This window comes from Anarrhichthys ocellatus, unplaced genomic scaffold, assembly GCF_004355925.1.
Source record: "Anarrhichthys ocellatus isolate YVR2014 unplaced genomic scaffold, GSC_Weel_1.0 scaffold78, whole genome shotgun sequence".
NCBI lineage: Eukaryota > Metazoa > Chordata > Actinopteri > Perciformes > Anarhichadidae > Anarrhichthys > Anarrhichthys ocellatus.
The window spans coordinates 619422-636318 of record NW_022280108.1 but is presented as its reverse complement, the minus strand read 5'-3'; the positions used below and the strand labels follow the sequence as shown (position 1 = coordinate 636318).

The 16897-nt window shown below is 42.5% G+C and overlaps 1 protein-coding gene across 2 annotated transcripts in view; it reads right to left on the bottom strand.

Moving 5' to 3' along the window:
• Positions 1-16897, bottom strand: part of fstl4 (follistatin-like 4) — a 186512-nt gene that overhangs the window by 45328 nt on the left and 124287 nt on the right. For both annotated transcript variants that reach the window (XM_031874110.1, XM_031874111.1), the window contains exons 5-6: positions 12437-12627; positions 9646-9766 (exon numbers count right to left, since the gene is read on the bottom strand). In XM_031874110.1, the coding sequence (XP_031729970.1) occupies positions 9646-9766; positions 12437-12627 (312 nt within the window). The remainder of the gene's footprint in view (positions 1-9645; positions 9767-12436; positions 12628-16897) is intronic.

The window sequence follows — 16897 nt, the reverse complement described above, 5'->3', positions numbered from 1 at the left end:
GGGGGGGGGCAGCGTGGATGGGATTATTCAGCATGTGTAATTATGAGAGATATTAGATATCTGGTAGAGCAGTGATGGTGTCACCAATGAGAAGTCGTGTCGTCTTAATGAGCCTTACATGATGTTCCAGATGTACCGTGACATTCTCTCCCCCCCCATTACAACACGATCTGCATTTAGAAGGCCCAGATCACGCCGTTACCGCGCGCTGCAGATGACGAATGAATTACAAACACACTTTACTGCACCGTGTTTAACATTCCCCTCGGCAGACATTTGTCTAACTCCTCTCTTTGTTCTTCCTCAGCAAAGATGTCCTGCTGAGATTTTTCCCAATTTAGGTGCTTGATTTAGATTAAGCGGGTACAGCTAAATAAAAGAGTTGTGGGAAGTATACCAATATATATATATATATATATATATATATATATATATATTTACTCAAATAACCTGTTAAAATGTGAATTATAGGATCATTTAATACCCAATCTGTGGCTGCAATCTGCTTGCTGCTGATAATTTTAATGCTATTCTATTAGAAGCAATGGCACAGTGGGAACCTCAACTGAACTTCTTATTACTTTTTTTTAAATTTCTCTGCAACTGTTACAGTTTTATACATCATCCATCTGTGATGTTAAATACCTTTTACTAGCTGTAGTCATTTAGATTTTGGGTGCACTGGCTTTCCCCCAACTTGCCTCATCTACTTCATTTATTAATTCACTATGTTTCCTAAAATGTGTTTCGACATCCCTGAGAGAACAGCCGTTGTTTTCAAGTCTCGTAGGAAGGAGCAAATGCAATGGAGCAGTAAGAGCAGCCAAGTTTTGCCAGTTGAGCAGAAATCACGGTATAATTCGTATGCCAACCCGGAAGGAAGCATTGTTCTGGTTCCCTCGACTAAAAGCCAATGGGATTTTATGAACCGGGATTTTATGAACCGGAAGTACACAAATAAGCGAGAATAAGTTTAACATCTGACCGCCATTAGTTGTTCAAGCTTGGAGAACTCATCACAAAACCATCGTGAAACAAAGAGAAAACACAGTTTGGGCCGATGAATAATCTCATCCGTTATAACTGACGCACAGTTAAGGGTATAAACACCTGGGCTTTCAATAATGTTGGATTAATATGATCATTAATCCTCTCATGTTTATTGTCAATGTAAAACGTATTGTGATGTTGCTACGGTGCAACATAAAGGTGGATGTCAGGATGCGGGTAGAGGATGTTTTACTTCGACACTAAAGCGTTTTACGTCCCGTCTCTTACCGGCAATGAAAGCTGCTTTTATTCAACGTCGAGGATTTTCCCACCTAAACTGAACCACTCTATACTCCTCAGAACTAATAAACAAAAAGAGGTCGTCACAAGGAACGAAGGAACACCTCGACTTAAATCTGTGTATTTAATGTATTTTTAGAGTTCGATGAGAAGATTGATATCGCCGTGTGATGCCGACGATGGAGCCAGAAGGGATCAGATCTCTGCTGTTTGCCTGGCAACCTCACGGTGATGATGACAAGATTCAAACTCATGTCTTAACTTTTCTGTTTGTGAACGAGTTAAACAAACAAGACACAAAATATTCATTAACAATTTTTAGAGGTATATATTCATATATATATATATATATATATATTTCACTTTAGAGAGAGCCGGGCTGCAACTGCTTCCAAATCTCCATGCTAAGCTAGGCTAATCACCTCCTTGCTCCACCTCAATATTATATTGTTTTAAGAATGACATTCAAAAGGATCAAATGTAGTTCCCAGGTTAACAAGACTCCAACAATGCCTCCAACACAGTCAACCTTTCCCAGACGCACGACGCTTTGTCTTCCTGTCACACTGTTGCCGTGTACGCGTCTAATCTAGCAGATGTTTACAAAGCTCGGATGTCTCCGCTGAGGGTTCCACTGAAGAGTGCTTCATAGTGCCTCTGATGCTGCGCACAGTGCGTGTATTTATAATATCAGAAAATAAATTGATGGCCCGCTGTCTCCAGATACCCTTTGAGGAGCACTCATTGTTTTCTTCACTCAGGTGCAGAAAATACATCATTGCTTCTTTGTGTATCGAGGGCCTCGATAAGACACCGTCCGCATGTCCTGTTTATGTTGCCACTTTTACTGCCCCTTCGCTCTCCTCTACGCACAAAACACTTCCACCTGACTGCAGTGTTTGTAACACTTTATCTCACAACACAAAAATCGAATCACTAATAACCAATTGTGCACGCGGCCCATGTGGCTTACTTCACTGCCACTCTTCCTGTACCTCCTCTCCTCTCCGCTCCGGGGGAATCGTAGCTGCATCAGCTAAGTGTTGTGCTAAATAAATGATTCGGACGTTAAACCGACAGTTGCCATGACGACTCACTGGGCTCCTCTCCCCGTTGTATTGCGATCAGCGTGCCGGATGACCACCGGCTGGAAGGTGTTTGTGTCAGCTTGTGTATACGTGACTGTATGTGAACACGCGGTGAGTGAGAGTCTGTGTTTGTGAGGTAAATCATGCAAAACTGGCAAGAAATATTAAACAGGAAGCGGCTAAAAATAAGTGATGAAAGCTGAAGAGATGAAGATGTAGCAGTTTGTACTGTTACACATTTGTCCAATTATAGGTTATAATCCTAAACATCAGCATATAAAATGGGAATGTTTCCAGTTTCTATTGCTATTGATTGATATTATTTCAAACTATATCTTGTCGATGGAAGCTGTTTTATTTGCCGCTCTGAACAGATGGCAAAAAGCTTTTTCTGTAGCAGCAGTGGTTTATGTTGTGATAACGGAGAAGATCTAAGTGGTCACTTTGAGATGCAACTAAGGAGGAACATACAATGAAACCTACAGGTCACAAAGGTTGCTTTTTTCACTTTTTCTGAGGAAAAATCCTTCGCAAACAATTCTGCTCTCTGACCCAACCGACTAAAGACCGCCTCGGCTTTACAGTTTGCTTTTTGTGCCATCTGAATATGTCATTTCCACAGGAAATAGATGAAGTTAAAGATGCCAGATACTGTTAATATATTTGACATTACAACTGTGATGAATATAGATCAAGCCCAATCCCAGAAGCAAACTAGATCACATGGAACAAGTATCCCATAATTAAACAACAAACGGCAATACATCCCATCACATACACAATATGTAGTAAACAATCAGTGTCTCTGTCAGTGCGGCGTGGGAAGGTGCGACCACAGCCTCCAACAGTCCCTTACCTGTTACTGCGGCTACCTGACTCTGGGTAATTACCCAGGAACAGAGATGGCACTTGAAAAGTGCCAGAAAGACACACACCGGCAATTAGCGGCATAGGTCCATTGAGCGGTAATGAGGCGTCAGACACTAGCCAGGGGAGAGTGAGCAGGAGGGGAGGAAAGGAAAGGAAAGGAAAGGAAACAGGAAAACGGAAAAAAGGGAGAAAAGACGAGGGTGTGGTAGAGATAACATGGACAGGAAACAATAGAGAGCAGAGGGGAGGAGATGGCATTGTGTGGGTGCAGAGGGAACCTCCGAGACCTCCGGTTCAAAGTCACTTTGTTTTTCAGAGCTTAGCTGGAGGTCTCTCACCCTCTCGACTGTCAGAGAACGACGTGCATCCCCGTGTATAACTGAAATCTGATCTCAGCGAGATCATTTGTGCAGATTAAGGGCAAACTTGAGAAACATGAAAGATCAAACCTTGATGGGACCAGGCATCCAAACACAGAGATACTATCTCGCTGCAGAGGCGTCGGGACTCTTTTAGAGCTTCATTGGATAACCACAAGGTGTAAAACGGAGACAGAGCCCAGCGGGAATAATAGTTTATCCCGTTGCACCAGCAGCACCTGCGCTGTTATTCAATTCAGACGAAATATTTCAATTGTGATATGTTTTGTGCTGCTGAAATGTCAACCCTGTCTCTTTACATACAACTGCAGAAATTTGCAACAGTAAACACATTTTGGACTAAATGTGATGCCGTCTGGATTTCTGAATACAGAAAGCGTCTCATTCTTTCTCTTAACCTTAACCAAAGGGCTACAGAGACAGAGAGCATTTAAGCCACGTCCACACGGGAGGGGAAAACAATCCATTGCTCTCCATTTACAGTGAATAATGAAGCATTCCTGCTCACTTCTGTCGGCTTACAAACAACAGAAATATACCTAAAAGTTACTGTGTGGTGGGAAGAACTAGCAAGAGGGTAATGAACCCAGAACAACATTTTTATCAGCTGCCTAACCGAAAAACTGCATCGGGAAGAAGAATGGGAAAACTGTGGATCCTGACAGCAAGGATTTTGTCTAAATGTCAGTTTAAGCCCAACTATATTTCTATAACAGTGGTTGTATAGAAGACAATGAGAACATGACTCTACTTCTCTCTTGATTTATTACCTCAGTAAACATTGTAAACATGAGTTTATGGTCTCAATCTCTAGTTTCAAGTCTTCTTCAATACAGCATGATGTTCATTTAGTAACTTATGGTCTATTTAGAGTCAAACAGACCATGAAGCAGGGGATGCTTTAGGGCGGGGCTACACGGTGATTGACAGGCCGCTACCAGAGACGTATACGGTGTCTCTACCACGGTGCCACTCCTCGGCAGTCCAGATATGCTCACTTCCATTCACTGGTTGCAAATAGCCTAGATGGGGACAGCCAAGACGAAAATGCATTTCAACTCGAGGCTTCAAAACCAATGGGTGACATCACAACAACAACGTCCACTTCTTTTATACGGCTAACAGCTAACTCGTCCCATCGGCATTTTATCAACGTATATCACACGGGGTGTGTTTATCATTTAATTGTCAACTGCACCCTTACACCCGCGATCATGTTTCTTCCCACATTGATATTGATAAAACAGATTAGTGCAATATCATTTCTTGGGGAAAGGTTTGGAAGTGATGAGTTAATTCATTGATTCAATGAAACAAGTTCCCCATTGCCATGGTACCTCTGAATGCCCCATTGATTACAGGGATGCACTAACATATGTCGATCTATTATGCTGTATATGAAGATGCATATGCATGCTTTTATGTGGTTGTAGAGTTCATCTATTGTGCGTTCCAGAGGCTTTGGTAATGCACACATGGTGAAAACTAATTTCAACCATTTCATCTTCTTTCCTGTGTTTCCACTTTCTCTCGTTTCTCCCACTGGCCATTTCTCTCTAGAGAGGCACTTCTCCATTCTTTCAGCACAGACTTGTATCAACAACACTTCTTCGATTTTATTCCCTCTCCTCCTCCTCGTATCATCCCCCTCTTCCATCACTACTTTTGCTACTTCACACTCTCGATTAATCAAACCTGCCGAGTGGCCCTGCCAGTGTGGCCCAGAATCTCCATATGATTCCACAATTATAAACAAACAGACTCGCAGTGGAGGAAGAAAGCAAACCAACCTCGGGAGGGAAGAGCTGCATGTGGGGGCAAGGTGGAGAAACAACATGAACAAGAACAAACACTAGCCTGGTCCTAATTAGATGCTCACCAGCTGTGTGCTTTCTACAGTTAAATCAAAAGCCGGACTACTGGCTCACTGCGTGGCACCTTAACAACTAATGCATCTGTTAACATGCACTAACAAGGCCTGCAGCTGTATAGTAACACGCTCAAGTAAATCTCTATGAGTCAAATACATTTAACTTTATGAATCAATCTGAAGATTAGCACCCATGACGCCATCAAAATACTTCAAGAAGCATTTTATATTAAAGAGAAAACTGGAAAACAGAGGAAAACAGGAATCTATCAGAAAAATAAATAACAATCTTGCCAATGTAAACCCATGATGATGGCAAACAAAGAGGGAACTGAAAGATTAAGTCATGAACATTTCTCTTTAAAACATCCCATCATCTTCCTGCTGTCTTCCTGCTTTCCCACATGTCCTCTTTCTTCTCGTGTTCTTCCTCCTTTACCCCTCTGCTGCTCTCCCAATTTGCTGGCCTGATGACCCAGAGTCAATCATGACGATTCACTGAAATAAACAAGCCAGTGGGCTGACATTGGGGAATCGGCTCTGGGGCATTGGTTTGAATTCATGACCATCATTGTTTATTTCTCTTCTGCTGCTCTTCACGCTGGTCTCTGCAGGATCGGGAGGGTTTCCGACAGTCCGAAAGTTTCCGCATTAGGAACTTTTAAAGTTTTTTACCAAAATAACACAGTAAGGCCTCCGGTTTCATGGCGGCAAAGTGAAGGGTAGCAGCTGATCCTGACATGGGTGTAATCACACTGGTGGAGGTGCAACATGTGATACACAACTAGAAGATAAGTCTCTTCCCCTTTCATCTGGAGAGCCTCTAGATAGGACACACAGACTAAATCAACTTCTTCTCTTACTTGGTTTAAGTCACTGCATCTTTAGACAGGTTTCTTCCTGCTTCCCCTTTTTTTTCCGGTCTAAAATTTTTACAACAGAGCAGCTAATATAGGTAGAGAGAGCAGCAAGTTAGCTGCCTCATTCATTCATTCATTCATTGAAGTCGACCTTTACATCAGGCATACATCAAATATGTAGAATAAAACTTTCAATCGGATATTTTTCTAGTTTGTAATAACATTTGTCTTGAAATCGTTTCCTTTGAACAGCTGACTTTTGTAAAACGATACGAACATATATCATCGCAACACAATACCAGAGAAACTGGATGAGTAACATTAAACCATCCCCCTGCTCTACGTTCCACCTTGCAGCCATGAGGACACATGTTCTATTAAAAGCTAATTCAACGAACACATGTTCTGTACAAAACTCCAGACAGGTGTCGAAGCCAATATTAATATCAAGCACAGATAACTGACTGCACATTTACAAAAGGTTGCTCGCCCTACATAATGCACACGCAGCCCATGTATCGCCGCAGGGCATCTTGTTACACATGTATCCAGAAAGGAGCTCTGACATTGTGTGACCGTATATATATATTATCACTGCAGGCTTTAGATATCTCTCAATAAGCCTGCTCACCTGTCAGCTTCGGGGCTTATGCACTGTTGTCTTTCAGCGAACGGTTAATTGGAAACACCTCGGCTCCGGCATCAACGCCAGCGTCCGCGAGGCAATTTCCTGCACGTTTATTATTGTGTAATTACAGTGGTTATAATTCGGATACAAAGGGGCATCCGTGCAAGCCGTCCCCTCCTGCACAATGTTGACACTGTACTAAATGTGAGAAAGCAGAGACCTGTGAAACCGTACAACCTTTAAAAAGCCACAGAGCTGATTCAAAGCCATTAGGCTGTCATCTCTGTTCCCGCATTACGCTTTACGCCAAGAGAAGGTTGATTACTCAGTCCTGCTGGAGCAAGAGGTCGCTCTCTCTGTCTTTCTGTTTGCTTTATCACTAAACTGGATAACATCGGGTGTTGGACTAAACAAGCAAACTGAGGATGCCATATTAGGCTCTGGGAACACTTACGATTAATTAAACACACAGATTAAATATTGCAAGCGTAGCATTTTGGAATTAATAAATGCAACTGATAGAAATAAGAAAATGCCAATTGTCGAAGAAGCAACGTTTTCAAAGAGACTTCCTCTCTGTCAAATATATTTGTATTTGAGAAACATTTATGAATCTCTTCCCATCATTTTGTGACCATAACCTTTATCAACACACTGCAGGTTACTTGTAATACTAATAATGTAGGAATGAATCATTGGTCCACGGTTGTACTGATTGGATTAGATCGCTGTCTAAATGCCTGAGGCGTAAATGTGATTGCCAGAGACTACATCAGTAAGATTCAGTTAGCATCATTCTTTGATTGTAATAATAAATCCATACTCGTGGATCAAGAAATGGCTGTTTGAGTAAAATCTACTTAACAGAAGAACTAAGGAGGCAGGGAAACAAAAGAAAGGCCATAAAAACAATCTGCTGGCCTTGTTAAAGGTAGAATATGAGGAAAAATCGATAAGAATGCAATCATCTCAGGAGTCTTCTCCAAGCAAATTCGCCTCTATTAAATTCGTGGTAAAACAAATAAATAATAGAAGATGGATTTGGGTGGCAACAAAGACAGATATTTGTAGAGCGGTGTGTGCTTAACAAGGATTTATACATTAAATAAAGCAAAGACAACAAAGAGACCAGAACCACACCATCTGCACTTCTTAACAGTGACTGTGGGAGTAACAATGAAGCTGGAGTCTTCTTTTTGGGGAGCAGCCAGATGGATTTGATTCTAACATCAAAGCTGCAGAACAGAAAGAAAGTATCAACACAGGAGAACCGTGGGAACCAAAGGAGGATCCCCGAACACATTTCTAACCCCTGTTTTTTTGGGTTACGGGGTCTCCAAAACATGAATACAGCTTGGATTTCAAATGTATTTCACCTGAGATCAGACAACTGGCTCATCAGTAGTATATCAACCAGGCAAAATAAATAATAATTCTCACATGAGTCTTCTATTTTCTAAGCTTGTGACCATATTGTAAATGTGCACCCTGCTAGGCACACCTGTGATTCCTGGCTGCGCTGCTTCCCAAGTGCTCACCGGGAAGAGCACTGACTGCGTCCCAGGAAAACACACACACACACACACACACACACAAGCTTACACAACTCAACACCATCAACATTATCCAGGACACCAGATGCGCCACTCAGAAATAATTACTCCCTCTTGGCGTTGCCTTCCTGCAGCCCAACAGTTAACCTTGAGCGTCACCTGATCAATAGCTTGTTTTATTGGTCCCAGCCCATTTCTTCAACTGCTTGTCAAACATAAAATGCATTGACAAGCACGGCCTGGAGCCCTGCGGGCAGGCCTGTTGGTAGATAAATACCACCATGCGATGTCTGCTCACTGCCCATCTGGAAGGTAAGGGGAGTTTAACGGAATAATAGCAGGATGGTTCCCACTAAAACCAGTCATTAGGAGGCTAAATCAGTGGCGAGGCTTAATGGACCCCACACAAGCTGAATGTAGAGCCTTAGAAATGGCCACCTGCCACAGCTAACTGCTGGGATTCATCAACTTCATCAGCGTTTTGGATTCAGATGCAGGTTATTTCACTGCAGTTTGATGTGAGACATGAAAGAAAACGAGAAGAAAAAAAAAAAAAAAAAAAGCGAGCCTCAAACAGGAGCTGCAGCAGGCTGCCATGGCGTCCAACACATTGTGATGCCGATGCCACAGTAAAAATGTGTGGTAGAATTGTGATTATTGGTCCTAATAAGGTGGAACCTGCCTGTGCTCTCAGCCGCCGCTCGGTCTAAAACCCAAAGGCCATTACGGCTGTTCCAGATGCTGTAATCATGGCCGGGTCTGGGCACAGGGGCCGCTGTGCGATTATCAGTTTATCCGTGGCTGAAACACTTTTGTCCTGGCGGCTGCTGTGGAGAGGCTGACTGGCCAGGAGGTCAGCAGGTTTCTATATAGTGACGACAGTAAGCTGTGTTTTTTTTTAGTTTTTAAAAGCATGTCATTTGTACTGCATGATTTGTCGTGCAGCTAGGTTTTAAAGATGTAAAATTACAAAAGAATGTATTGGCAGACTGCACAGTTTTACATCTTTAAAGTAGTTTTACAGGATAACATGGTCTCTTGGACAAACACTTTGTGTCTTTGTTTTCTGACGAGGAAGAGGAAGACAATGAGGATGAAGGACTCACGGAAAGCTGTGTAGAACTCGTGCAGGCTGAGGTGTCCGTCGTTGTTGTAGTCGTCGTAACGCAGCAGGTCCTGCATGGTGCACTCCAGCAGGCTGTCCTCCAGGTGCTCCTTCATCGAGATCTAACACACACAACACACACGTGCCGAGTTCATTCACACAGCTGGACGAAAAATATGTGAGGCGGGGAACTTGTGGGAAGACCGATTGATATAGGCAACTATATCATACCAGTCCACACTATTCTCACAGCTTATCACAGCCTTCACTTATCGTTTCCCTCTTCTCATTTCTATTCTAAGCTATCTGCTCTGAGATAGAACCACATCATGCACATTCAGTATAAATGTAAATTTGACATTTTTAAAGGCAGAGATATTACACACATTTAACATTTCAGTATTCTTCTAATAGGGTTTCCTTGGTATTATTGTATGAACATGAACAGCTTCATTCAGAATCTTAAAGGTGCTACATTTGATATTCAGAGCATTAATATGCAGAAAAAAATGACTTGCAATGTAAAGCTATAGGAGAGTAATGTCTACCTGAGCAGAGAATGAAGTCGCTCTCCCTCTGTCTGCAGTAATCTCAGCTTCTTTCCTACATAGCTGCGCTGGCCGTGCATGCTATTAGCGCATGTTAGTGCACGTGAGCATGCCCATTGGCTAGCTCACGTGCGCTGTTCTGCACTGCGCTCATACGGCGGTTACCGCTTATAACGTTGATCCAACCGGCAGCATTGTAGCACTGTCCATGAACATTCTGTATTTTACATATTTGTGTTTATTGAATTTGTATATTATATAGATTTGACTGTGCTCATTACAGCACAGCCTTCTCTTCACAAACCTTCCAAATGTTGCTGTTCCAAGTGCTCCAAGTCGTGATCACTTGGGTTTCCAGTAGATGCAAAAGTGATTTGAATTGAATTGCCAGCCTGAATACAGTTTATCATTATAAGTGGTGTTTAGAGTGGGCTTTTTATTCCACCAATAATTAGAGTAAGATTTCCATCAGACGGAAGATGCCTCGTGTACATAAACACCCGAATCAGAGGAACTGACTCATTCTGAGAGTCATTCCATTCTGTGGGAAAGGGGCGTGTTAAATATGTAATCTGTCACGTAAGTGCTGCTTCTGATTGCTTTCCATTTTAGGAATATCTCTGCTTTTACCGCTAACGCTGGTGCACGTGGCACCCCAGTTAATTCAAAGATGTTCCCCCGGGAAGACGCACCGCTCACTCCTCCATTGTTTGTCATTTACGAGCCCTCTCTTCCACTTTAGTGGTGCGTCTTCCCCCGGGGAGCCATCTTTGAAGAGGTAATGTTAGGCAGCTTTAGTGAGATAAACAGCAGGCTGAGCTTCTGCTCAATAACTCCAGTTGCACTATATTCTGTTAAAGATGTTCGTATTTTTTGTAAGAGTTAAAAATATTGACCGTATGAAAGTAAATTTAAAGTAAAAAAAGAAGAAGAAAGTTTTGAGTTTGTTTTTAGGCCGGAATGTTACGAGGTGCTGTAATGTAAATCCAACGTTTAATTCTTTGGGCTATGATTTTAAAGCCCCTTAAATAAAGCCCCCGTGCACGGTCCTCTCCCCCAATTGATTCTGCACGGAGCTGCACTTGTGACGTGGCAGATAAGGGGATGTGACACACTTGTTTCCTCCTCTCGCTGCCTACAGCAGACTGCAGTCATGTGTTCACTGACGCACTGATGTGTCTTTGGGCATTTGAGTAAAACATTTCAGACCCAAAATACAGAGCTTTACCCTCTGAGACCATCTGTGACAATAGAGGGATCCCAGAAGAGAGACATTCTGGATGGATGACTGGAAATCATCTTTGAATTCCTTTGGTCCTCAAAAGCATTATGTCTGTGAAGCTGTATTTATGAATTCCTAAGGATAAGAATGTCCTATCTACAGATTTCCTGGCAACATGTCAGCATTAGTAATTGCCAGCTGTGATTGATCAAAATCTTTTGTTGGATCTTGTAGTGCAGCTCTGTCAGAGAGGGATTCTATTTTTCATTTCTGCAGCTAGAACTAGGCCAAAAATCACTCAATCTGTCTTCATTTTAAAAGGGGACAAAGCAGGTTGCCATTCACAACCGCGGAGAGATGACAGGAGATGGATTACTGTGGCATTTTTGAGACTATATTTAGTTTCACTTATTAATCATCAGCTTCTAATAAGCTTGCTATTCAGTGGCATCATAAAGCCATTCTCTTTCCATTCCCACATAACGAGAAAGAGCTACAGCACATTCAGATTGTTGGAGATTAAGACCGCAGAGCATTTGCCAATTCACTCATCTGGTTGCAGTCCGCTGTCGGCAGTGACACTAACACGGTTCACTGCATTCTGGCAGAAGTCACTGAGACCAAAGCATTGGTTGGGAGGAGTCTAATTAACACCCATCTCTGATGCCCATTTCCCGATACCAGATGATGCCTGCAACAATTCAATTCCCTCGCCCTGCAAATGCCAATGCCAATCCTTTCTACTGTTTCCCACCAGGGTCTGATGGGAAGATAACCTCGGTAAACATCTTTTAATGTTAAACAAGATTAATTGCATGTTTGAGCCACGTGTCACTCACTCTACTGTATAGTTTAAACCACGTGGTCTTAACCCTCTGAACCCCAGAGCCTGTGGGCTGGTTTGAAAAAGCATGTTTTCTATATTTTATTACAGTTCAAGGAACTTTCCGCCGTTCCGACGTTGAACCATCATGTGTGACGAACGCTTCCGTCAGGAAAAGCAGCCAAAGGTCGACACCCACCTTCTCCAGCTCATCACCGACGAGCCGTCCGTCCTCGTCTGTGTCCAGGTATTTGAACATAGTGTCCACCAGCGCTCGCTTCTCCTCCATGTCTCTCTGCTGGTTCTGCTCTCCAGTTTTCAGCGCTTTGGGCTGCATATCCAGCAGCATGCTCTTCAGCCTGTTGTACTCTGACATGGTGCATGCGTTGCCTGCGGGAGCAAACACACAGATATGGAAGAAAAGACATTTGTTTAACCTCAATTATACAAGCCGAAGCCTTTGGATCGTTTCTGTAAATTGGATTTAATGTGTTGGCGTGTTTTTATAGAGGGAGGAGAAGAAAAAGAGTGCAAGAGAGATAAATAATGTGTGTATTGGTGCATGCATGTGTGTGTCCTAGAGTGTTTATTCATTTAAAAAGTGTTAGTTTTTTGTTTGCATAATTTGTCCGGCAGCTTTTAGGTGCAGTGGGGGGGGGCAATTAATTACAAGTAATCCTTGAATCCACATAAAAGCAAAAGGTAAACATTTAGACCCTCTCAAGCTCCTGTTCCTCCTCTACGCTATGTGATTAGAGCTCAAGTCTCAAACACGACTAGGCGTCGATCTGCTGATTTTCTGCAAGGCTTTGCCTGATGGAGATGTGCAGAGGAAACGAGAGACCACAAATGAATCACGGACGGCACTCAGCATTTTTTTCTTCACACTTTAAATCAATAATTATGCAAAACGCGTCCGTGCCATGCTGTGAGGGACTTGATACTAATGGAGAGCAGAGAAGCAGCTTTTCCTCTTCTTTCCCATCATGTCCCACCTTTCCTTTAGTATTACCCGAGTCTGATGACAGCATGAGAGATGCTGGCAGGAGGGTACGAGGCCCACGTGCAAGTCAGGAGCATGGTGACGAGAACAAATTGTAAAAAGAAAACCTCTCCCATATGAATAACTCATGAGGCGACGTCCCTGCCCGATCACTGCAGAGCAGGAGACCCCCCTCTGAGAGCACTCAGGAATGGATCTCATGGCCTAATCTCCTCCGACAACGCAAAAAACATCAAAGTTGACAGATGCAAAATGAGGGGACAGGACGGGCCTAAAAGAAGGACTCTGGAAGTTTAGTCCCAGCATCTCATTTTGGTTTTAAAACTGGCAGCAGTGGGGAGTGCTGAGCATATCCACAGTTGTTTAGCACTGTAACTGTCCACAGACCAACCGGTGATGTAACAGTGACTACGTCCACTTCCTATATACAGTATATGGGCTAAAGTGAAGAAAAAAACACGACTTGTTTTTATTACACGTACTGCTATCCATTTATGAAAACTGGCATTCTGTGTAAAATAAATAAAGAAAAAAAGAAAATGAGACCGTCCTGAGTAAAAGAAAGGGATAGTGGTTTGACCAAACAGCTGGAAACCTTCAGATGGGTGACAAAACCCCCCAGAACAACTAGAATGTGTCTTTCTAAACTTTCTAAATGCCTACAATCTCACGTGGGTCATTTTGGAAGGCAGTGACATGTGACCTGCTTCGTCTTTCGGTACGAGGCCTTGCTGAGCTCTCTGAAATCAAGCTCCTTTGTAGCTGTGTGGGATGTATTAAAGATGAGAACGTTGTTCTACATTTAACATATTGTTAACAAATACTATGAAAAGACCAAACATCAAATGAGTCTCTCGCTCAATATTTCCTGATTTGCCTTTTGTTTCTGACACTCAAAAGACATACATTTGGGTTATAAATATATAGTTATATTTTTAATAAAGGCTAAATGAGATCCTAAAACAGTTGGGCATTGTAGTTTTTAAGAAATGCCACTCAAACAGGTGTAAATTATTTCTTTATGTGAGACTATTTTCAGCTGCCCTAGTTTATTGTTTTTTTATAAAGAGTCAAAAGAAAATTTCAAGGCCGTTTGAACACAAATGTTTCGGCCATCCCTGCTTTGATGAATAGCATACCGGAGGGAGGGACAGTGTATATGACATTATGAGACTGGACTTCTTTATATGAGGTTAGGAGGGCCTGTAATTTGTAGTACTCCGACTTGGTAATCAACTACATCCATCAAAGTGTTTGGATGTTTTGCTTGGTGGCGGAGGTCAAACCCAGAAAACAGCAAGTAATGAGAGGAAGTTATCAATTCAATGAATCTCAGTTATCTGGGAGGTTTGAATAATATTTGACATGTCCTTAACGTCACACATGAATGCACATGCAAAGACAAAAACCAAAGACACCCAGAATGTCGCACACCGGTCTCAACACTGGCTGCGTATTACAACACGAAGACTTACACACCCCCACCACTAAGACAATGTGCAGGCTGTCAAGTCAAGGTCTTGGCTAAATCCCTGTTCAATGTTATTCCTGCGGGGGGGAATGAGGCGTGAGATGGATCAGACATGAGGGATCATCACCTAGCTGTCATCCCGGTCCCTGCTCTGGAAGGACAGAAACAAATTTACACCCTCAGGCTGATTTGCATCTCGTCATATATGGAGAGAACAATCCTCTCTTTGCTCAGCCCCAGTACCTCTATACGGAGGGGAAAATATCATGAAAAGATATTTCATATATACACGTTATTAAAGAAAAAAAAATGTAAGGCAATTTCAAGACTTGTGTAGGAGGAGACATAATCCGCCAATGTTGCTGCACTGACACAGGCCGGAACGGATTGTTGTTATAACTATTCAACACAAACTGTTGAAAAAACTGTTGAAAATAATGTCGAACATGATATATGTATGGTGTTGCAGAGATAGCTACTGAAACGAACAGGCTACCTGTCCTGTCTTGTAATACGACGTCTACATAGAGAGGTGAGACTGATCGCTTCCAGTCCTCATGAGAGGACAAAGAAGTGTTGTTAGAGTATTGTAGTATCATTTATTGGATTAAAGGGGTCGACAGCCTAAAACGGAGCAGAATGTGGTTATTGTTGTTTTCTTCTCTCCTTTCTTAGTTAGTCTAATCATTAAATTAAATGAATTCAATTGTATTTATTAATTTAAATATAAATATTACATTTTATTTAATTTTATTAAATTTTTTCTTCTATATTTTGTAATATTGTTATAATCCCTCTCCAAGACTTCATCTCCGCTATGGCAGGTGGATTACTCAGTGAATGAGCTGGATCTAGGGCCATAGTGGAGGTCAATGTGAGAGTGTGTAGGTGGAGGGAAAAATGGGAAGAGAGAAGATGGATGGAGGAATAAATAAAAGATGAGAGAGAGAGAAGCGTGAGTGAGAACGTACAAGGAGTGAACCCGAAGAAATGAGGGGAAGTTATTGCACATTTATGTATTCATGTCCTAACTGTGGTGTCTTTCTGAAAAATAAAAAAAGAAGAAAAGGATCCAAAACGAGAAAACTACTCATATTTTTGTTTTGTCCTCAAAACCACCAGGAGATGACTTTACCGGGACAATGGCGGCTCTGTGAGAGGGGCCTTCGGCGGTAAGCTGTAGCACAAACCCAGCGCCGGGTCTGAACTGTATAACGGGTGCAACAGAACAGTTTGCTGATCCGGCAGGGAGGGTTCGCACTGGCTCAATTTGTGTTACGACGGCCCCGCTAACTGAAGGTTTGTCTTCCGCAGCTGACCAGCTGACCAATAAACAAACCATGAAAACGTAAACAGACGGTACAGCCACCGGTTAGTGGAACAGTAAGTACAAGATAAGCCGACGGCACACACAAAGATCAGAAAAAAGCACTGTTATTTTGACCGGCTGTCAGAGTTTCAGCAATGTGCTTGAATTTTGCGTTTTCTTGCCCCGGTTTTAGTAAGTAGTTTACTTTTTTATTTCATAACCGATGACTGTAAACGTAGCTTGTATGGACCCAGAGGTGAAATGCTGCCCCCCTTTTTCTTTGGAGGAAGTGTTTATATCTTATTCATTGCACCTGTAATGCCCTCTTCCTACACCTTCTATTCTCTGGGCATGATGAGAAAGTGAATGTTACACCTGGATGTTACAGTGAATCACGCTCTCTTTCGTTGCCGCTGTGAACGTCCTTTGATTCAGTCTCTTTCTATTCTGCTGAGCACAGCAGCTGCTGCAGTGGCAGAGAAATATCGGTCTGTATTACAGTGCATCCACCGCTGACTCTAACACTGTTTTATTGTTCTAGAGGGAACCAGACTCTTTATTGCCCGTTTGAAATGTTAGCTGCTTAAGTGAGTGATCCGAAGCTGCTCGCACCATGGACGCCCAACGTCCCGGAAACGGAGCTCCTCTTCCGCCGCTCGGAGCATCCTCCGAGCTCACGCTTTATAAATGTCAGCCAGGGGAAAACAAACAGCGGGAGAAACAACCAGAGAAGAACGTCTCTGTAACGCTAAAGGGAACGGTTTGTATGAGAGGACAAACAGTCTCTCAAGGTAAAAAAAAACATACAACATAAAATATGCAGGGGTTGTGTGTATGTGAAACCAAGTATGTCAACGTGACTTTTTTTTTCAATGAA